We start from the raw sequence: 22,170 nt of genomic DNA, 5'->3' as shown, positions 1-22,170 counted from the left end.
CATATCTCAATTGGAAATTAATTATCAGTCTGATGTCTTTTAGGGCTCTACTCAACTTGTTCCTATTCGGTCGACCAATAACAGTGTCTACTGCTATTGCTAATTAAACATGATAGCCTTGCACAGACACATATCTTAGAGTGCGTGAACACACCATATACCCTCACAAGCAAAAAATATATTTGTAATTCTTTGCAGATGTTCACAATACCATGGCACATGTTTCAAATTCCCACGAGAACGGTATCCTTTACCACCAAGGATGCAGATTAAATGTTTGTTTATTATGAGTCGAGCATTTATTAAATCGTTGCGCAAAAATTGGATTCTAGTGATAACCCCATGAAATATAGTTCAAACAGAATCACAAAAATGCCGTTGAGGAGGAAGGGTCGGGTGTTGATACTCCACCACGCCCAGAATGGCTGGATCAGCTCAATCCATAGCCGGGAGGTAGATGCGGTGGAAATTTCTCATGGTCAGCCTCCTACGACAGGTAGGGCACTTCTTCTGAAATCGGATGGAGGCCTCTATGCATTTCTTGCAGAAGATGTGGCCGCAGATAGTAGATGATGCATCGACCAGCTCATTGATGCAGACTGGGCAGGTAAACTTTGGTTCCCTTGGGAGATCCTTCATAGGCGCCGGGCGTGCCTGCGCCACCTTGGGCTGCAGTGTTTAGCGGAGCTTTAGGGATACATATAGTAACAATACAATTTCATATATGTAAAGCAGCAACATAGTGTAGAGTTATTACAGAGAATCTGTTGGATTCACGTGTATCCAGATTGTGTGTTAATAGGTTGTTATTGGACGATCCAGAAAGATCATGTCGTGTAGGGTTTGTCCCTAGTGAAAGCATTCTGTTCACATGCCCATGAGAAGCTCCTTCTAGAAAAAAATGCAAGACAGACGAGGATAGTAAACGGGAAACATGGTTAGGCACACTAGGGAAAAAATACTCCCAAGATTTAATAGTCTATGTGTAATTGGAAAATTCAGATATGAATATGGGTAAATTGTTCCGGTAATACATCTTTCAGGTTAGCATTTTACTTGGAGCTTTTTTATCACATAATAACTACTTTGTGGATGCATGGCTTCACTCTGAACACACGTGCTGGACAAAAAAACAGTGGTGTGTGTTACCACATAAGTTGATTTTTATCCAGTATAGTATGCTGCTGGCTGTTAGCTTCGTAGGCTAGAATCCCCACACCAATTTCTACATATTCAACTAATCCTAGGCATCAATCCATATGTTAATTCAACGACTTATATTGCTGCAATTGTGAGTGTTGAACATGTTTAGCGTGCAATTAATATCATACCAAATATCAATATTGGCATTCATTTACCGCATAATTGATGCACAATTAATATTCAACCTAATATCAACGTACCTGCAGCTAATATCATATCTTATATCAACACCCATTCAATGTACACATTTACTAGTAGTCCTAATAAGGATAGGTATGAGCAAGATCTCATAAAATCTATTTGTACCTGGCAGGGAGGTATCCATGTTGGCATTCTGCAGAATCATGTCTGCATTAGACGACAAAGGGCCAACATTGCCGGTCACATAAGACATTCTAGAATTTTTGCTTGCGCCTTGCATGATACTGGATGTCGGGTTCATCACCCCATAGCCAGGGGAAGATGCTATCTGTCTTAACGATTGTTGATTTTGTCGGTATTGTCGGTTCTGAGCCGTGTAGGTCTTGATAGCAAACATCATTTCTGGTGGCATTGGTCGCCTCGTCATGTTATAGTACTCCATCTGCCCAAACAATAAGAGATATCAACAACTCACATGATTAATTAAATGGTAATATTTGATATCTTGCTCGGAAATGGACTTGGTTGCCTGAAAACCAAAGATCCAAAAAAGAAGGAAAGAGAGGAACACCTTGTTTGGGTATTTTCTAAACAAGATTTCCTCGAGCCGCCTCGCAAGCGCCCGGAAGCGCGGCCGCCAGAGAGGCAGCAATTGCAACGTTTGCAAAAACTTGAATCTGTGAATTAATATCAGATTCAGATCATTAGCGTTGATAGAGTAGAAGATATCTTTTTGTAACTAATACAGGGATTCAACCGCAGCCCTTAAATATGCGAAATATATATGCAAGCCCCTGTGAAGTTTCAGGTACGTAGTCCACGATTATTGATCACCTTTGATGATAAGTATTTGTTGGGAATGATACAAGGCAGAGTGATAAACGTGGTACTGCTGTTGAGTAGGTCACTGAATAGGATACTACGCGTTCCAGTTTTTTCTCGAAATACTCTAATCTACGCAATCGCAGTTGGAGCAGAGAAAAGCAGCAAGAGCTTACATCTTCTCTCGGGCCATGTCCCGCAGCCTCACAAACTGGGGATCGGCCGCGGCGGCAAGGCCCACCACATCCTGCGTCCCGCCGGAGCCGCCAACGCCAAGGCCAGCGCTGCCAACCTGCTGATTCATCAGCGTCCTCTGCCACCCGTTCATCTTCCAGGCCAGTGGGGGAGGAAGGCTCACCTGGGAGACTGGGACTAGGAGGTGGGCGGAGACGAAGAAAGGGGACTTTGACCAATGGCGTACTGGACTTGGACTACCTGAGAGGGTCAATATATACCGGGTGCTGGCAGCTGGGCGAGCGCCGTGCTCCCCGTTCTATATGTAGCCGGACCACACGTAATTACTTCCTGCCAGAGAATGAGAGAATCTCCCTACACCCGGTGTCACGCGTCAGAATACCGGCTTGTTGGTGTGCGTGAGCCTGGCGCCTCTCGATTTTCGTTTTCCCCGCCTATCTATTGGACGTTCACCGCCAATTTGTATTGGGATATTTTTTGTTGTGCAACAAGGCCAAGGCCATACATACTAAAATTGTCCAACTCTTACAAGACCAACTTTACAAAATTAGAAAACAACACACATGTACGTAAGCATATATCGTTGCCGTCTTCCTCTTGCACTGGCTGGTGGCGCCCCGTGAGCAAAAATCAATCCGTCTCTGGATCTCTGGAACACCTTGAAGCCAAGGTTAACATTGTTGAGACAAACAATCACCTTGACCATAGCAAAGAAATGGATCCAAATCCAAGAAAAGGATGGATTGGAAAATATTGGTAGCTTCGTGGCATCAAAAGGAGAAGGAACGAATCCAAGATTTGGGTAAATTTTGCGTCGAGTCAAAATACACCCAATCTCCTCCAGGTGGGACACATCCCACAACCCTAAGATCACCCTCCATGTCGCCCAGAAGCCGTCTACGAGGTAGCAGACAAGGAAGAAGAAGGAGGAGAATGACAATATCGCCTCTAGCGCGACCGGGTCGGCGCTAATGGCACCATCTCCACCGCGCCATCACAACATCGTTGTCATCGCCTCTGGCATTTCTGTCATGGGCACCAATGCCTCCATGGCACTTTTGTATAGTCGTGTCATGCCTCAAATTTTGTGGTGCACTTGTATAGTCGTGTCATGCCTCCCTTAATACAGTAAAAAACTGGAAGAAAATTGCAGTCATTTTCCTGCAAAGAAAATTCAGCCACCTCATATATATAAGAGATGTGATGGCCGACTCAGCAACGCCCAATCAATCAATCAATCTAATTTTTTTCACCTTTATCATTTTATCTCCACTTCATTTGATTCTTCCCCGTTCTTCTTTGTCCTTCATGTTCAGTGGCAGCGATCCACGAGACCCTAGGGGCGTTCAGGTCGACCTAGGGCATCCCATAGCAAGCGCTCCCTGATGGGGTCCCTCCCAGATGAGTGGGGTTTCGGGTCCTCAAAAGATCTCGTCATCGTGTCTTGCGTATCCGACAAGACGCTTCCGGCAACGATGGTTTGCTTATCACGCCCGACGCCGAGGTACATAGTGATGTGTCTATGTGCGAACAGAAAGCCGATTAGCTTTGTAACAAGTAAGCTTAGCTTTAATTTATCAATAATATGGACTGCATATCTATTTTTCCCGGCCCAGGTAGGATGAGAGGGTGCGCAAGCCCGAGGTGTAAATTGTTAGAGTCCATATTAGGAGCAAGGGAAATATTCTTAATTTGATTACGAGAATTATGATTGCTGCATTTACTAAATAGGATGGAGGATTTACTCCAATTTGGTGTTTGCCCAGAAATATCACAAGAAAGATAATGATATGCGTAAAAATAGAGGCATCATTATTATCCACACTACCCCAAACAATCAAGTAATTAACAAACATCGAGGAATGTTTGCGGGGACCAGAGGGGCCAGTTGGATACCTTCCAAACGATTAGAATCAAAGGCTTCTTGTAAACGAAGTGACATTTCATTGACAACAAGAGTGAAAAGATACGACCATAACGGACAACCTTGTCGGATGCCTTCGAGTGCCGCGAAAGCAGGGAAAAGGTTTGGCATTAATGTTAACGGCAAAGGAGACATACGTCATGGATTTAAAAATTAAGTTTATGAAATGACAATGCAACCCTTTAGAGTCCAGGTTAGCCGCCACGCTTCTGCCAGTACATTACCGTATCTCCATGCCATTGCCAATGGTCTCTGTGGGTGTTGCACCATTGTGGTGCTTTGGGATGGACCTAGGTTGCTCCATGACAAGGTTCAAACGACTTTTACAAAGATCTGTTCCAGTAACAACCTAGGGGAGGGGTGGGGCTGCACCCAGACACGTGGACTGGGGATGACAAGGTGTCAGAAGCAGAGAATGCCCTCCTCCCTAAGCTAAAAATGATGTTGAGGCCGCTATGTTGTCCATGCGTCTGGATTCGGCGCCTGGTCCTGATGGTTTGCATGTACGATTCTTTTTGAAATTTTGGAGTGCCATCAAAGGGGTGGCGATGGACATTTTATAGGATTTCTATGTTGAGGTGCTTGACGCCTCACGTTTGAACTATGGTGTCATGACATTAATCCCAAAGGTAGTGGGAGCGATGGATATCCGATAGTTCAGGCCGATCACGGTTATTAATGTGGTCTTTCATATCCTAGCTAAGGCGGATGCCATTAGGGTGGCTCCCATTATGGCTACGATTATCCATCTAACCTAATCAACCTTTATCCAAGGCTTGTTTTTTAATAATATTGTGGCTGAATTTTTTGTACTTTTAGGCAGGTTAAATCACTTTTTTAACGCAATAGGTTCAACTGAGCTACCACCTTGTGTGTGCTTGTCTGTGTGTGCACGCTGCTGCTTGGGGGGGGGGGGTCAGCGAAAAATATTTCATATACAAGTTTTAAACATTATTGCTCTATTGCTAGGAGAACGTCCTTCGTTCCTCTTTCAATCATGTGTTCACTCTTCATCCGTTTGTATGGGTGATGTCTATCCTAACCCAAGCAAGAGAAGAATTTTTAGGTGCACCATGCCGCCACTTCTCCTCTATCCGTAGGTTGCCATCCTGTTCTCCTCTGTTGAACCTACCAGTGCACGGGGGAGGGGGGGAGGCGCCCGGTCTACCTAACGGAGATGTAATTTCCTTTGATTTGGGAGTTTTCGGTACGTTTTGATGTCTGTTAGTTAGGCTCTTTTACCGGTGATGACAAGATCACACAATAAATTTGCCTCGAGTGATGCGTCGTTGATGGTGGCAGACGTTTATCCAATGAATACTTATTCCTCGAGCCTTCCCATATCAATGGTGTTGTATGTGATAACATAAATCGCTCTCAAGCGTAGATTCCTGTCATCCATTCTGGATGGTAAGGCTAGGGTTTGCACTATTTGTTAGGGTGGCAGTCAACGCTGGTTTCTTTCCCAGTTGAATTCTCCAGCCTCATCTTTATTGGTGTGAGGCCTACGAGATTTAGTGGAGGTCGGATTTTTGGATCCGTGGCTTTTCCGGCTTTAATTACTTCTCTACAGGACAATGATTTCGCAAGACCATGACCTAGATGACTTTCTTCCCTGATCAAGAAACTTAATCTAGCTCCAGATTGGATCCCGGATGAAAAACAAATCTCATGGGGCACCGAGATATTTGGTAACCATGGTAATCTCGTGGTGCACCATATACCCTAACCGTGGTTACCGAACATTTTTTTGAATGAATCCAAATCCAAGAATAGGATGAATTGGGCAAAATCGGTAACTTTGTGGCATCAAAGGAGAAGGAACACATCCAAGATTTGGGTAAAAATTGCGTCAAGTCAAAATACACAGCTCAAACTTCAATCTCCTCCAGGTGGGACACATCCCACAACCCTAAGATCACCCTTCATGTCGCCAAGAAGCGATCTATGTGGGAGAAGACAAGGAAGAAGAAGGAGGAGAATAACAATACCACCAATAGCGCGACCCTAGGGTCGGCGCTAATGGCACCATCTCCACCGTTCCATCACGACATCGTTGTCGTCACCTCTGCCATTTCAGTCATGGGCACCAATGCCTCCATCCCACCTTTCATGTTAAATTTTGTAGTCCACTCATATAGTCGTGTCATGCCTCCCTTAATACAGTAAAAATTTGGAAGGAAACTGGAGTCATTTTCTTGTAAAGAAAGTCCAGCCACCTCATAAATATAAGAGATGTGATGGCTGATTGAGCAATACCCAATCAATCAATCTACCACTTTTACCTTTATATTTCTATCTCTCCTTCGTTTTATTCTTCCCCATTCTTCTTTGTCCTTCATGTTCGGTGGAGTGATCCAAGAGACCCTAGGGGTGTTCAGGTCGATCTAGGGCATCCCATAGCAAGCGCTCCCTCATGGGGTCCCTCCCATGCTTGTGGGGTTTCGAGTCCTCAAAAGATCTCGTCGGCGTATCTTGTGTATCTGGGGAGACTCCTACGGCAATGTTGGCTTGCTTATCACACTCAACGTTTGGGTACACATTGATGTGTTCGTGTGCAAATAAAAGCCAATTAGCTTTGTAGCAAGTAAGCTTAGGTTTAGTTTATCAATAATAAAGTTGTGGACTACAGATCTATTCTTCCCGGCCCAGGTAGGATGAGAGGGTGCCCAAGCCCAATGTGTAAATTGTTAAGAGTCCATTTTAGGAGCAAGGTACATATTCTTAATTTGATTACGAGAATTTTGATCGGTACATTTACTAAAGATGATGGGAGATTTACTCCAATTTGGTGTTTGCCTAGCAATATCAAAAGAAATATAATGGTATGCGCAAAAATGAAGGCATCATTATTATCAGCCCCTAGTGCAAACAATCAAGTAATTCACAAACATCAAGGAATGTATGGGGGACCAGAGGGGCCACTTGGATACCTTCCAAACGATTAGAATTAAAGGCTTATTGTAGACAAAGTGACAGTTCATTGACAACAAGAGTGAAAAGATACGGCGATAACGGACAACCTTACTGGATACATTCAAGTGACTCGAAAGTAGTGAAAAGGTTGGGCATTAATGTTAAGGGCAAAAAAGACATATATCATGCATTCGAAAATTAAGTTTATGAAATGATAATGCAACCCTTTAGAGTCCAGGTCAGCCACCCACGCCTCCACCAGTACATCAGCGTATTTCCATGCCATTAGCAATGGTCTCCTTAGGCGTTGCACCATTGCAGTGCTTTGGGATGGACCTAGGTTGCTCCATGACATGGTTGAGATCTAAACTCATGTCGACGACTTCTACAAAGATCTGTTCTAGAGACAACCTAGGGGAGGGGTGGGGCTGCACCCAGACATGTGGACTGGGGCCGACAAGGTGTCGGAAGCAGAGAATGCCCTCCTCCTCCCTTACACTAAAAATGGTTTGCATGTACGGTTTATTTTGAAATTTTGGAGTGCAATTAAAGGGGTGGTGATGGACGTTTTCCAGGATTTCTATGTTGGGATGCTTGACGCCTCGCGTTTGAACTATGGTGTTGTAACGTAAATCCCAAAGGTAGTGGGAGCGACGGATATCCCGATAGTTCGGGCAGATCACGGTTATTAACATGATCTTTCATATCCTAGCTAAGGCACATGCCATTAGGGTGTCTCCTATGGTTGGATTATCCATTCAAACCAATCGACCTTTATCTAAGGCTGGTTTATTAAATTAATTATGGGTGAATTTTTTGTACTTTTAGGCAGGCTCAATCACTTCTTTAACACGACAGGTTCACTCACTGAGGTACCACCTTGCGTGTGCTTTTTTGTGTGCGTGCTGTAGGAGGGGGGTCAATGTACACATAACAATCAGCTCGCGGGAAGGGCATACCGTAAAACTACAATATTTTTCAACATAAATATAGAAGAGTGAAAATCCGGACAATATTTCATAGAAAAGTTAAATAAAATTCTCTATTGCTAGGAGAACGTCCCCCGCTCCTCCTTCGGCCATGTGTTCACTCTTCATCCGTTTGTATGGGTGATGTATATCCTAACACAAGCAAGGGAAGATTTTTTTAGGCACACCATGCCACCAGTTCTCCTCTATCGGTAGGTTGCCACACTCTTCTCCTCTGCCCGGCCTGCCGGTGCTGGGGGGCTCGGTCTACCTAACACAGATGTAGTTTCCTCGTATTTGCAAGTTTTAGGTAGGATTTTGATGTTCATTCGTTAGGCCCTTTTACCGGTGATGGTAAGATCACACAATAAAGTCGCCCCGGGTGCTGCGTTGTTGATGGTGGTAGACGTTTGTCCGACGAATACTTCTTCGTCGAGCCTTCCCATATCAATGGTGTTGTATGTGATAACGTAAATCACTCTCAAGCGTAGATTCCTGTCGTCCATTCTGGATGGTAAGGCTAGGGTTTGCACTATTTGTTAGGGTGGCGATCAATGGTGGTTTCGTTCCCAGTTGAATTCTCCAGCCTCATCTTTATTGGTGTGAGGCCTATGAGATTTAGTGTAGGTTGCATTTTTGGATCCGTGGCTTTTCCGGCTTTGATGACTACTCTGGAGGATAATGATTTTGCAAGACCATGACCTAGATGACTTTTTGTCCCTGATCAAGAATCTTAATCTAGCTCCAGATTGGATCCCAGATGAAAAACAAATCTCATGGGGCACCTAGATTTTTGGTAACCGTGGTAATCTCGCGGTGGACCGTATACCCTAACCGCGGTTACCGAACATTTTTTTGAATGAATCCAAATCCAAGAGTAGGATGAATTGGGGAAAATTCATTAACTTTGTGGCATCAAAAGTAGAAGGAACAAATCCAAGATTTGGGTCAAAATTGCGTCAAGTCATCAAAATACACAGCTCAAACTTCAATCTCCTCCAGGTGGGACACATCCTACGACCCTAAGATCGCCCTCCATGTCGCCAAGAAGCCATCTACGAGGAAGGAGACAAGGAAGAAGAAGGAGGAGAATGACAATACCGCCACTAGCGCGACCCTAGGGTCGGCGCTAATGGCACCATCTCCACCGCGCCATCACGACATCGTTGTCGTCACCTCTGCCATTTCAGTCATGGGAACCAATGCCTCCACGACACCTTTCATGTTAAATTTTGTAGTCCACTCGTATAGTCGTGTCATGCCTCCCTTAATACAGTGAAAATTTGGAAGAAAATTGGAGTCATTTTCTTGTAAAGGAAGTTCAGCCACCTCATAAATATACGAGATCTGATGGCCGATTGAGCAACCCCCAATCAATCAATCTACCACTTTTACCTTTATCTTTTTATCTCTCCTTCATTTTATTATTCCCCATTCTTCTTTGTCCTTCATGTTTGGTGGCAGTGATCCAAGAGACCCTAGGGGTGTTCAGGTCGATCTAGGTTATCCCATAGCAAGCGCTCCCTCATGGGGTCCCTCCCATGCATCTAGGGTTTCGGGTCCTCAAAATATCTCATCGGCGTATCTTGTGTATCTGGGGAGACTCCTCCGGACACGTTGGCTTGCTTATCACAGTCGATGCCCGGGATACACATTGATGTGTTCGTGTGCAAACGAAAGCCAATTAGCTTTGTAACAAATAAGCTTAGCTTTAGTTTATCAATAATGAAGTTGTGGACTACAAATCTATTCTTCCCAGCCCAGGTAGGATGAGAGGGTGCCCAAGCCCAACGTGTAAATTGTTAAGAGTCCATATTAGGATCAAGGGAAATATTCTTAATTTGATTACGAGAATTTTGATTGGTACATTTACTAAAGAGGAAGGGAGATTTACTCTAATTTGGTGTTTGCCCAGAAACATCACAAGAAATATAATGATACATGCAAAAATGGAGGCATCATTATTATCTGCCCTATTGCAAACAATCAAGTAATTGACAAACATCGAGGAATGTATGGAGTGACCAGAGGGGCCAGTTGGATACCTTCCAAACGAATAGAATTAAAGGCTTTTTGTAGACAAAGTGACAGTTCATTGACAGCAAGAGTGATAAGATACGGCGATAACGGACAACCTTGTTGGATACCTTTGAGTGACTCGAAAGCAGTGAAAAGGTTGGGCATTAATGTTTACAGCAAAAAAGACATATATCATGCATTTGAAAATTAAGTTTATGAAATGATAATGCAATCCTTTAGAGTCCAGGTCAGCCGGCCACGCCTCTGCCAGTACATCAGTGTATTTCCATGCCATTGCCAATGGTCTCCTTAGGCGTTGCACCATTGCAGTGCTTTGGGATGGACCTAGGTTGCTCCATGACAAGGTTGAGATGACTTCTACAAAGATCTATTCTAGTGACAAGATTTACTCATGTTGACGACTTCTACAAAGATCTATTCTAGAGACAACCTAGCGGAGGGGTGGGGCTGCACCCAGACATGTGGACTGGGGCCGACAAGGTGTCAGAAGAAGAGAATGTCGTCCTCCTCACACTAAAAATGATGTTGAAGCCGCTATCTTGTCCACGCATCCGGATTCGATGCCTGGTCCCGATGGTTTGCATGTACGGTTTATTTTTAAATTTTGTAGTGCAATCAAAGGGGTAGTGATGGACATTTTCCAGGATTTCAATGTTGGGGTGCTCGACGCCTCGCGTTTGAACTATGGTGTTGTAACGTTAATCCCAAAGGTAGTGGGAGAGACGGGTATCCTGATAGTTCGGGCAGATCACGGTTATTAACGTGGTCTTTCATATCCTAGCTAAGGCGCATGCCATTAGGGTGACTCTTATGACTGGATTATCCATCCGAACCAATCGACCTTTATCCAAGGCTGGTTTCTTAAGAATATTATGGATGCATTTTTTTGTACTGTTAGGCAAGTTCAATCACTTCTTTAACACAACAGGTTCACTCACTAGTGTGTGCTTGTTTGTGTGCACGCGCTGCAGGAGGGGGGGGGGGTCAACGTACATATAACAACCAGCTCGCAAGAAAGGCATACTGTAAAACCACAATATTTTTCAGCATAAATATAGAAGAGTGAAAATCCGGACAATATTTCATAGAAAAGTTTAAAAAAAATTGCGCTATTGCTAGGAGAATGTCCCTTGCTCCTCCTTCTGTCATGTGTTCACTCTTCATCCGTTTGTATGGGTGATGCCTATCCTAACCCAAGCAAGGGAAGATTTTTTTGCCACACCATGCCGCCAGTTCTCCTCTATCGGTAGGTTGCCACATTCGTCTCCTCTACCGGGCCTACCGGTGCTGGGGGGCTCGTTCTACCTAACACATATGTAGTTTCCTCCTATTTGCGAGTTTTAGGTAGGATTTTGATGTCCATTCACTTGTAGAAAAAGGGGCTTTTGGCCCGGTTGGTAAGGCCCTTTAGTCCCGGTTTTTGAACCGGGACTAAAGGGTCGTTACTAATGCCTCTCCCCTTTATTCCCGGTTCTTACACGAACCGGGACTAAAGGCCGCGGCCATGTGGAGCTCCACCTTTAGTCCCGCTTGGTAACACCAACCGGGACTAAAGGAAATTTTATGATTTTTTTTTGAATTTTTTTTTATTTTCAAATTTCTGAATTTTTTTAACCTCTAATCTCTAATCATCACCCCTCATCAGTGCTCAATTTATCCTCTAATCTCTAATCACCCCTCATCATTTCAAATCATCTAAATTGCTGAACGGTCACCCATCCTCCCACTCCCCCAGCCTGAGCACGCTTAACTTCCTGGTTCTATTCTCCCTCGTTTCCAAGTCTGCACTTGTTGTTTTCCTGACAATAGTAAGATGTCAATCCTATTAACCCTTAGGAATTTTGCTTGAGCATGAAGTGACACATTTCACTGTTTGAGTTTGAAACTATTGTTTTAAAAAACAATAATTATTTAGTAACACTAATATTTCTTGAATAACTAGTTTGACCATTGTTTGACCACAGTTTGACCATAGTTTGACCAGATTTTACCAAAATTCAAAATAACTGAAATAATTATTTAGTAACACAAATATTCTAGAATAATTAGTTTGACCATTGTTTGACCACAGTTTGACCAGATTTGACCAAAATTCAAAATAACTAAAATAATTATTTAGTAACACTAATATTCTAGAATAATTAGTTTGACCATTGTTTGACCACAGTTTGACCAGATTTGACCACATTTTTTCCAAAAAAAAATTGAAACTATATTTTTTCTGTTACTAGTGGCACACCTAGCAAATGGTGCGCCACTAGTAAGTTTGAAGTTTTTTCGATTTTTTCCACTCTAGATCTTAAAAGCCGGTTCCTCGGGTTAAATTCGGATGTAACTTTTCGAGTAGATGATTTTTCATATAAAAAACTTTTTCGTCCGAGTTCGTATGCAAAAGTTATGCCCATTTTACAAATTCCAGAGAGATTTTGCAAATAAAGTCGAAATTCATATTTGTAAATTTTCCCAACAACTAGACCACATATCACATGGGAAACTTATTTTATTTTATTTTTTTGACATTTCCATCATTTTCTTTTGTTTTTTCTAAAACTGAAAAGGCGGTCAGGGGGGGGTAGAGTTTGAAAATGGGGGACCTTTAGTACCGGTTCGTGCCATGACCGGTACTAATGCCTCAAAGCCCATTAGTACCTGTTGGTGGCACCAACCGGGACTAATGGGCATCGCACCCTTTAGTCCCGGTTCGTGGCACCAACCGGGACTAAAGGGCCCAGGTGAACCGGGACTAATGCCTTAGCCGCACGAACCGCGAGGACTGCTCACATTAGTCCCGGTTCGTGACTGAACCGGGACTAATGTGAATACTGCCCTATGACCAAAGCCCTGATTTCTACTAGTGACTCGTTAGGCCCTTTTACCGGTTATGGCTAGATCACACAATAAAGTCGACTCCGGTGGTGAATCATTGATGGTGGCAAACTTTTGTCCGACGAATACTTCTTCGTCGATCCTTCCCATATCAATGGTGTTGTATGCGATAACATAAATCGGTCACAAGTGTAGATTCATGTCATCCATTCTGAATGGTAAGGCTATGGTTTGCACGATTTGTTAGGGTGGCGGTCAGCGGTGGTTCCATTACTAGTTGAACCCTCCAGCCTCATCTTTATTGTTGTGAGGCCTACGAGATTTAGTGGAGGTTGCATTTTTGGATCTATGGCTTTTCCGGCTTTGATGACTTATCTGTAGGACAACGATTTGGCAAGACCATGACCTAGATGACATTTTGTCCCTGATCATGTATTTAATCTAGCTCCAGATTTGATCCCAGATGAAACATAATTCTCGCGGGGCACTCGGATTTTTGGTAACCGTGGTAACCCAAAAATACCGGGCAGTTACTGAACAATATTTTTAATGAATTTGAATCTAGAAAAAAAATCATCGAAAATTCATTCAGATAAAAAAAATCAGGATTTCTTGCCCGGTAAGGTGATATTTCCTGAGGTACTGGGATTTGTAGTTACCGCCCGGTAACGGATTTTTTTGCCCGGTACCCAGAACCTTAGCAGCAGGTAGATCTGCGTGTAATAACATTACTATATGTATAACGTTCATGGAATGGTACAACAAATGTGCAAGCCAAGAGGCATGTAAGACAAACAATCTCAAGGAATCAGGCCTCTCCTTTCATATATTCTTTTCGAGGGACAACACAAGCCCAAATCTTCTTGACTGCACGAACATATATTCTAGAGTGCATGAACACCACCATCTACCCTTTTTTCGACAAGAATGGTAACCCCCGGCCTCTGCATCAAGCGATGCACACAGCCACCACCATGTACACTAACAAAAAATATTTTTCATATTTCTTTGCAGATGAAGCTCACAATATGTATCATTTAAACCTTTACCAATTACTACCAAGGATGAAGATTATTAACTACTACTCGAGCACTAGTTAAACTGTTCAACAAAAACTAAATGCTAGTGATATAACCCTATGAAGAATAGTTCAGACAGAATCAGCAAAATGCTGATGAGGAGAAGGTTCAGATGTCGATGCTCCGCCACACCCCAAATGGCTGGATCATTTCAGTCCATGGTCGGGAGGTAGATACGGTGAAAATTGTTCACGGTCAGCATCCTACAGTAGGTAGGGCACTTTGCTCTGAGCCTGGATGGAGGCCTCGATGCACTTCCAACAGAAAATGTGTCCGCACATAGTCGACGACGCATCGAGCAACTCGTTCATGCAGACTGGGCAGCTGAACTTTGGTTACTTTGGGAGATCCTTCGAAGGTGCGGGGCATACCCGAGTCACCTTAGGATGTAGTGTTTAGCTGAGCATTAGGAATATAGTAACCGTAGTACCATATTTGGTATTGGTAAAGCATAAGCATAGTGTAGAGTTCTTACCAAGTGTTTGTTGGTTTTAGGTGTGTCTACTGTGTTTATTACGAGGTTGTTGTTGGACGCCCTAGACCGACCATTTTGTGTAGGGAGTATCCCCCGAGACAACATTGTGTTCACATGCTCATCAGGAGCCCTCCCCCCCCCCCCCCCCCCCCCTCGAAAAAGGACAACAGATACAAATCAGTAAAATGGGAAAACTTGGTCAGGCAAATTAGAGAAGTCATAGAGTAAGTAGTATATTATGTTACACAGTAAATAATAGAAAAATGATAAAAAAACATAGCAGTGGCGGGCGCTATCTAGAGCCCGCCACAGGTACCTCCGGGATCCGGTCGTGGAAAAGATGTTTCCTTCTGATTAGTCGAAACAATACTACCACGGATTGGTGATGTGGCTCGCATCCGCACGTCCACACCCATTTGTGCTTCTTCTAAATGGTGGATTGGAGAGGAGCAATGAAGGTCACCGGCCACAACCACCTCTCTCTCTCTCTCTCTCGCACGCGCTAGCTCGCTCGCTGGCGCAAAACTTTGATCCCTTTTGGCCTCCATCTTCATCGGCCAATTTCGGCCGGCTCCGGCCATCTCCCCTGGCACCAAGCATGCTCCAGTGCCACCTCGCTATGCTCTCTCTCCCCCACCAGACCGAATTATGGACTGTGTCCTTTCCACGCTGCATCGGCTAACCCTACTCACCTTTGTCCGTGCAGATGCGTTGATGCTCCGGTCCGTGTATGCAAGCTCAACGCCGGGTGCCGGTCCGTGCGGGTGATGATGCTCCAATGGCGATGCCTAGGTCACATGCAACCTGCTCGACCATGGGAGCATCGACGTTGTGGAGGTGGAGCGGCACACGATGGATGGAGTGCGGAAGGGTGCACAGAGGCGGCATGGACCGGTGGATCCATCGCACGACGGTGTTGGCACCATAGATTTTGCGTGCATGTGTGTGTCGGCTTCCCGAGTTGGGGCAGGGCCGCACCGTGGAGTGTCTCCATTGCGCCTCTAGGATGTGCATATTTTTTTAATTAGTAAATCATACGAATGGCGGGTGCATATTGATGCCCGCCATTGCTAGTTTGTGTCGTTAGTGCCGTTAGTGGTTTATACTAGTGGTGGGCACTAGTTAAAGCCCGCCACTGCTAGGTCTTTACCAGTGGCGGGCACACGCCCGCCACTGATGCCTTGTTAGCAGTGGCGGGAGGTCAGTGGCGGGCGCCCCTAAGAGCCTTGCCCGTCACTGCTAGATATTCCTGCAGTACTAGTAGAATAGTGGCCAAGAACTCATTCATACTTGTTCTTGAAATATGATGGTTTATGATCTGGTTGTCGCATAGATGTAGTTCTATTTCTTCATACCTGTCTCCTCATTTACCTTTTGGGGATAAATCTTAGAATCTCCTATTCATCCCAGCTAGCTGATAAACCTTGACATTTCAATGTCCTATCCACATATATAATAGATATTGGCTCTACATGCAATGTTATTTTGCCATGCTCACCTTCTTCTCTCACAAAGTGTAAGTTTACAACCCACTCATCTTCTCTCTCCTCTTCTCCACTCTTCTCCGACTCACAAATATGAGGTGTCAACTTGTATAGCCCCTGCTTAATTTACCCTGTGGTACTTGCCCTATGAAATAAAGAGATCACAATGGTAAATATCTCTTTATAATAAGATCAACAAAACAGTGTGTGTGAAAGGACTAAGTACATCAATGTAATGAGAATATACTATAATACCAGAGTTGCTACTTTGCCTGACCGGTAGGATGGGCATACCATACTGTTGCTTCGAACACGAACAAACACATCACCAACATGAGTCTATCTGCTCCTCCTTCTTGATGTGATCCCAGCAAAATTTCTTTTTAACACGGTACAATCACATATGCCCACATACACACACATACACTCACCCCTATGAACGCACACACACACACCCTACCCCTATAGGCACTTCGTAGCTAGTGGACAGGAACATCTCCTCACACTGAATGAAACATTGCCAGAAAGCCTGAAATAAATCAATAAAAAATGTACACACTAGTTTTAATTTCAGGACTTGAACCCTAATGGGATGGTACCACTATCAGAAAAATAATCATTTGAGCTATGTCCAATTCGCATCGCGACTAGATTGTTGGTCCTACGAACCTACTTCAACAACACCCTACCTGCCTTACATACTGGCAGAAAGTAACTAGTCGTATGTGAAGGTATCAAACTTTCCCGGCCATAACCACCATGTGCTCGTAACTCCTAACCGCTTTGACGGATTTAGTCGGTGTCCTATCGCTGTTGTGCAGCTGGCTACTACTTGGATTACAAGGTTTTTTCTCCAGGGTAATGGTACGGTAGGAATAATGCCTCGATTACTTTCTGCCAGCGATGAAAAACGATAGGATGGCTCATGCGATGGAGCAACATGTGGCAGCGCTCAGTCGGCTCACTCGGGCATATGAAGAAGGTTGTTCCAACGCATTTCGATGTTTCATTTTTATTTCCCAGAAGAGTTTTTACTGCTAGTTTGGTCAATAGATCCAAATATAGACAAATGTAGGCAAAAGAATGACACATATATGTTATTGCCCAAAAGCCAAGGCCCATATAATGGAAGCACCACTTATTGTGACAAAATAGAAGATATTAGGAAGGATGCAAAAATATATAATAGCAGGAAGGAGAGCATCATGTCCTGGTTGGAGACTGTTTCGGTAAGGAATTGTCAAGCAAGCAAGTAGTCTGAGGAAACACAATTTTGTCTTTTAAGGGAGATTGGGCCATATCTCAATTGGAAATTAATTATCAGTCTGATGCCTTTTAGGGCTCTACTCAACTTGTTCCTAGTCGGTCGACCAATAACAGTGTCTACTGCTATTGCTAATTAAACATGATAGCCTTGCACAGACACATATCTTAGAGTGCGTGAACACACCATATACCCTCACAAGAAAAAAAAAATTTGTAATTCTTGGCAGATGTTCACAATACCATGGCACATGTTTCAAATTCCCACGAGAACGGTATCCTTTACCACCAAGGATGCAGATTAAATGTTTGTTTATTATGAGTCGAGCACTTATTAAATCGTTGCGCAAAAATTGGATTCTAGTGATAACCCCATGAACAATAGTTCAGACAGAATCACAAAAATGCCGTTGAGGAGGAAGGGTCGGGTGTTGATACGCCACCACGCCCAGAATGGCTGGATCAGCTCAATCCATCGCCGGGAGGTAGATGCGGTGGAAATTTCTCATGGTCAGCCTCCTACGACAGGTAGGGCACTTCTTCTGAAATCGGATGGAGGCCTCTATGCATTTCTTGCAGAAGATGTGGCCGCAGATAGTAGATGATGCATCGACCAGCTCATTGATGCAGACTGGGCAGGTAAACTTTGGTTCCCTTGGGAGATCCTTCATAGGCGCCGGGCGTGCCTGCGCCACCTTGGGCTGCAGTGTTTAGCGGAGCTTTAGGGATACATATAGTAACAATACTATTTCATATATGTAAAGCAGCAACATAGTGTAGAGTTATTACAGAGAATCTGTTGGATTCACGTGTATCCAGATTGTGTGTTAATAGGTTGTTGTTGGACGATCCAGAAAGATCATGTCGTGTAGGGTTTGTCCCTAGTGAAAGCATTGTGTTCACATGCCCATGAGAAGCTCCTTCTAGAAAAAAATTGCAGGACATACGAGGTTAGTAAACGGGAAACATGGTTAGGCAAACTAGGGAAAAAAATACTCCCAAGATTTAATAGTCTATGTGTAATTGGAAAATTCAGATATGAATATGGGTAAATTGTTCCGGTAATGCATCTTTCAGGTTAGCATTTTACTTGGAGCTTTTTTATCACATAATAACTACTTTGTGGATGCATGGCTTCACTCTGAACACACGTGCTGGACTAAAAAACAGTGGTGTGTGTTACCACATAAGTTGATTTTTATCCAGTATAGTATGCTGCTGGCTGTTAGCTTCCTAGGCTAGAATCCCCACACCAATTTCTACACATCCAACTAATCTTAGGCATCAAACCATATGTTAATTCAACGACTTATATTGCTGCAATAGTGAGTGTTGAACATGTTTAGCGTGCAATTAATAGCATACCAAATATCAATATCGGCATTCATTTACCGCGTAATTGATGCACAATTAATATTCAACCTAATATCAACGTACCTGCAGCTAATATCATATCTTATATCAACACCCATTCAATGTACACATTTACTAGTAGTCCTAATAAGGATAGGTATGAGCAAGATCTCAGAAAATCTATTTGTACCTGGCAGGGAGGTATCCATGTTGGCATTCTGCAGAATCATGTCTGCACTAGACGACAAAGGGCCAACACTGCCCGCCACACAAGACATTCTAGAATTTTCGCTTGCGCCTTGCATGATACTGGATGTCGGGTTCGTCACCCCATAGCCAGGGGAAGATGCTATCTGTCTTAACGATTGTTGATTTTGTCGGTATTGTCGGTTCTGAGCCGTGTAGGTCTTGATAGCAAACATCATTGCTGGTGGCATTGGTCGCCTCGTCATGTTATAGTACTCCATCTGCCCAAACAATAAGAGATATCAACAACTCACATGATTAATTAAATGGTAATATTTGATATCTTGCTCGGAAATGGACTTGGTTGCCTGAAAACCAAAGATACAAAAAAGAAGGAAAGAGGGGAACACCTTGTTAGGGTATTTTCTATACAAGATTTCCTCGAGCCGCCTCGCAAGCGCCCGCGGCCGCCAGAGAGGCAGCAATTGCAACGTTTGCAAAAACTTGAATCTGTGAATTAATATCAGATTCAGATCATTAGCTTTGATAGAGTAGAAGATATCTTTTTGTAACTAATACAGGGATTCAACCTCAGCCCTTAAATATGCAAAATATATATGCAAGCCCCTGTGAAGTTTCAGGTATGTAGTCCACGATTATTGATCACCTTCCATGATAAGTATTTGTTGGGAATGATACAAGGCAGAGTGATAAACGTGGTACTGCTGTTGAGTAGGTCACTGAATAGGATACTACGCGTTCCAGTTTTTTCTCGAAATACTCTAATCTACGCAATCGCAGTTGGAGCAGAGAAAAGCAGCAAGAGCTCACATCCTCTCTCGGGCCATGTCCCGCAGCCTCACAAACTGGGGATCGGCCGCGGCGGCAAGGCCCACCACATCCTGCGTCCCGCCGGAGCCGCCAACGCCAAGGCCAGCGCTGCCAACCTGCTGATTCATCAGCGTCCTCTGCCACCCGTTCATCTTCCAGGCCAGTGGGGGAGGAAGGCTCACCTGGGAGACTGGGACTAGGAGGTGTCCGGAGACGAAGAAAGGGGACTTTGACCAATGGCGTACTGGACTTGGACTACCTGAGAGGGTCAATATATAGCGGGTGCTGGCTGCTGGGCGAGCGCCGTGCTCCCCGTTCTATATGTAGCCGGACCGAACGTAATTACTTCCTGCCAGAGAATGAGAGAATCTCCCTACGCCCGGTGTCACGCGTCAGAATACCGGCTGGTTGGTGTGCGTGAGCTTGGCGCCTCTCGATTTTCGTTTCCCCCGCCTATCTATTGGACGTTCACCGCCAATTTGTATTGGGATTTTTTTTTTGTGCAACAAGGCCAAGGCCATACATACTAAAATTGTCCAACTCTTACAAGACCAACTTTACAAAATTAGAAAACAACACACATGTACGTAAGTATATATCGTTGCGGTCTTCCTCTTGCGCTGGGTGGTGGCGCGCCGTGAGCAAAAATCAATCGGTCTCTGGATCTTTGGAACACCCTTGAAGCCAAGGTAACATTGTTGAGACAAACAATCACCTTGACCATAGCAAAGAAATGGATCCAAATCCAAGAAAAGGATGGATTGGGAAAAATTGGTAGCTTCGTGGCATCAAATGGAGAAGGAACGAATCCAAGATTTGGGTAAATTTTGCGTCAAGTCAAAATACACCCAATCTCCTCCACGTGGGACACATCCCACAACCCTAAGATCACCCTCCATGTCGCCCAGAAGCCGTCTACGAGGGAGCAGACAAGGAAGAAGAAGGAGGAGAATGACAATACCGCCTCTAGCGCGACCGGGTCGGCGCTAATGGCACCATCTCCACCGCGCCATCACAACATCGTTGTCATCGCCTCTGGCATTTCAGTCATGGGCACCAATGCCTCCATGGCACATTTCATGTTAAATTTTGTAGTGCACTTGTATAGTCGTGTCATGCCTCCCTTAATACAGTAAAACACTGGAAGAAAAATGGAGTCATTTTCCTGTAAAGAAAATTCAGCCACCTCATATATATAAGAGATGTGATGGCCGACTCAGCAACGCCCAATCAATCAATCAATCTAAAAATTTTACCTTTATCCTTTTATCTCTCCTTCATTTGATTGTTCCCCATTCTTCTTTGTCCTTCATGGTCAGTGGCCGCGATCCACGAGACCCTAGGGGCGTTCAGGTCGACCTAGGGCATCCCATAGCAAGCGCTCCCTGATGGGGTCCCTCCCAGATGAGTGGGGTTTCGGATCCTCAAAAGATCTCGTCATCATGTCTTGCGTATCCTGCAAGACTCTTCCGGCAACGTTGGTTTGCTTATCACGCTCGATGTCGGGATACACAGTGACGTGTCTATGTGCGAACAGAAAGCCGATTAGCTTTGTAACAAGTAAGATTAGCTTTAATTTATCAATAATGAAGTTATGGACTGCATATATATTCTTCCCGGCCCAGGTAGGATGAGAGGGTGCGCAAGCCCGAGGTGTAAATTGTTAGAGTCCATATTAGGAGCAAGGGAAATATTCTTAATTTGATTACGAGAATTTCTATTGCCGCATTTACTAAATAGGGTGGAGGATTTACTCCAATTTGGTGTTTGCCCAGAAATATCACAAGAAAGATAATGATATGCGTAAAAATAGAGGCATCATTATTATTCGCACTACCCCAAACAATCAAGTAATTAACAAACATCGAGGAATGTTTGGGGGGACAGAGGGGCCAGTTGGATACCTTCCAAACGATTAGAATTAAAGGCTTCTTGTAAACGAAGTGACATTTCATTGACAACAAGACTGAAAAGATACGACGATAACGGACAACCTTGTCGGGTACCTTCGAGTGCCACGAAAGCAGTGAAAAGGTTGGGCATTAATGTTAACGGCAAAGGAGACATATGTCATGGGTTTAAAAATTAAGTTTATGAAATGACAATGCAACCCTTTAGAGTCCAGGTCAGCCGCCACGCTTCTGCCAGTACATTACCGTATATCTCCATGCCCTTGCCAATGGTCTCTGTGGGCGTTGCACCATTGTGGTGCTTTGGGATGGACCTAGGTTGCTTCATGACAAGGTTGAAACGACTTTTACAAAGATCTGTTCCAGTGACAACCTAGGGGAGGGGTGGGGCTGCACCCAGACACGTGGACTGGGGATGACAAGGTGTCGGAAGCAGAGAATGCCCTCCTCCCTAAGCCAAAAATGATGTTGAAGCCGCTATCTTTGTCCATGCGTCTGGATTCGGCGCCTGGTCCTGATGGTTTGCATGTACGATTCTTTTTGAAATTTTGGAG

General features: G+C 44.1%; 2 protein-coding genes across 2 annotated transcripts; both read right to left on the bottom strand.

Moving 5' to 3' along the window:
• Window positions 1–229: 229 nt before the first annotated feature.
• On the bottom strand, window positions 230–2,547 carry LOC109742793 (probable histone acetyltransferase HAC-like 1). The gene is made up of 5 exons (XM_020301887.3): window positions 2,343–2,547; window positions 1,916–2,021; window positions 1,510–1,786; window positions 758–891; window positions 230–654 (listed from the first exon to the last, which is right to left on the bottom strand). The coding sequence occupies exons 1-5, from the start codon at window positions 2,492–2,494 to the stop codon at window positions 436–438; spliced, it is 888 nt and encodes a 295-aa protein (XP_020157476.1). The 5' UTR covers window positions 2,495–2,547; the 3' UTR covers window positions 230–435.
• A 14,438-nt stretch (window positions 2,548–16,985) lies between these two features.
• Window positions 16,986–19,141, bottom strand: LOC109742794 (uncharacterized). Its single transcript, XM_073495975.1, has 3 exons — window positions 18,880–19,141; window positions 18,126–18,259; window positions 16,986–18,037 (listed from the first exon to the last, which is right to left on the bottom strand). Exons 1-3 carry the CDS (start codon window positions 19,139–19,141, stop codon window positions 17,804–17,806), a joined length of 630 nt encoding a protein of 209 aa, XP_073352076.1. The 3' UTR covers window positions 16,986–17,803.
• Between the last annotated feature and the right edge of the window lie 3,029 nt (window positions 19,142–22,170).

Source organism: Aegilops tauschii, chromosome 3 (assembly GCF_002575655.3).
Source record: "Aegilops tauschii subsp. strangulata cultivar AL8/78 chromosome 3, Aet v6.0, whole genome shotgun sequence".
NCBI classification, from domain to species: domain Eukaryota; kingdom Viridiplantae; phylum Streptophyta; class Magnoliopsida; order Poales; family Poaceae; genus Aegilops; species Aegilops tauschii.
The sequence above is the reverse complement of the archived record's forward strand: the minus strand, read 5'-3'. Positions and strand labels throughout refer to the sequence as shown.

What these genes read in the sequence shown, in the direction of transcription:
- LOC109742794 (XM_073495975.1), bottom strand. Translation starts at nt 19,141, where the DNA reads ATGACGAGGCGACCAATGCCACCAGCAATGATGTTTGCTATCAAGACC. An exon ending in CATGGATACCTCCCTGCCAG is followed by an intron (nt 18,260 to 18,879) that starts GTACAAATAGAT and finishes ATTTTTTTCTAG; the next exon opens with AAGGAGCTTCTCATGGGCAT. An exon ending in GTGAATCCAACAGATTCTCT is followed by an intron (nt 18,038 to 18,125) that starts GTAATAACTCTA and finishes TAAACACTGCAG; the next exon opens with CCCAAGGTGGCGCAGGCACG.
- LOC109742793 (XM_020301887.3), bottom strand. Translation starts at nt 2,494, where the DNA reads ATGAACGGGTGGCAGAGGACGCTGATGAATCAGCAGGTTGGCAGCGCT. An exon ending in GACATGGCCCGAGAGAAGAT is followed by an intron (nt 2,022 to 2,342) that starts GTAAGCTCTTGC and finishes ATTAATTCACAG; the next exon opens with ATTCAAGTTTTTGCAAACGT. An exon ending in CATGGATACCTCCCTGCCAG is followed by an intron (nt 892 to 1,509) that starts GTACAAATAGAT and finishes ATTTTTTTCTAG; the next exon opens with AAGGAGCTTCTCATGGGCAT.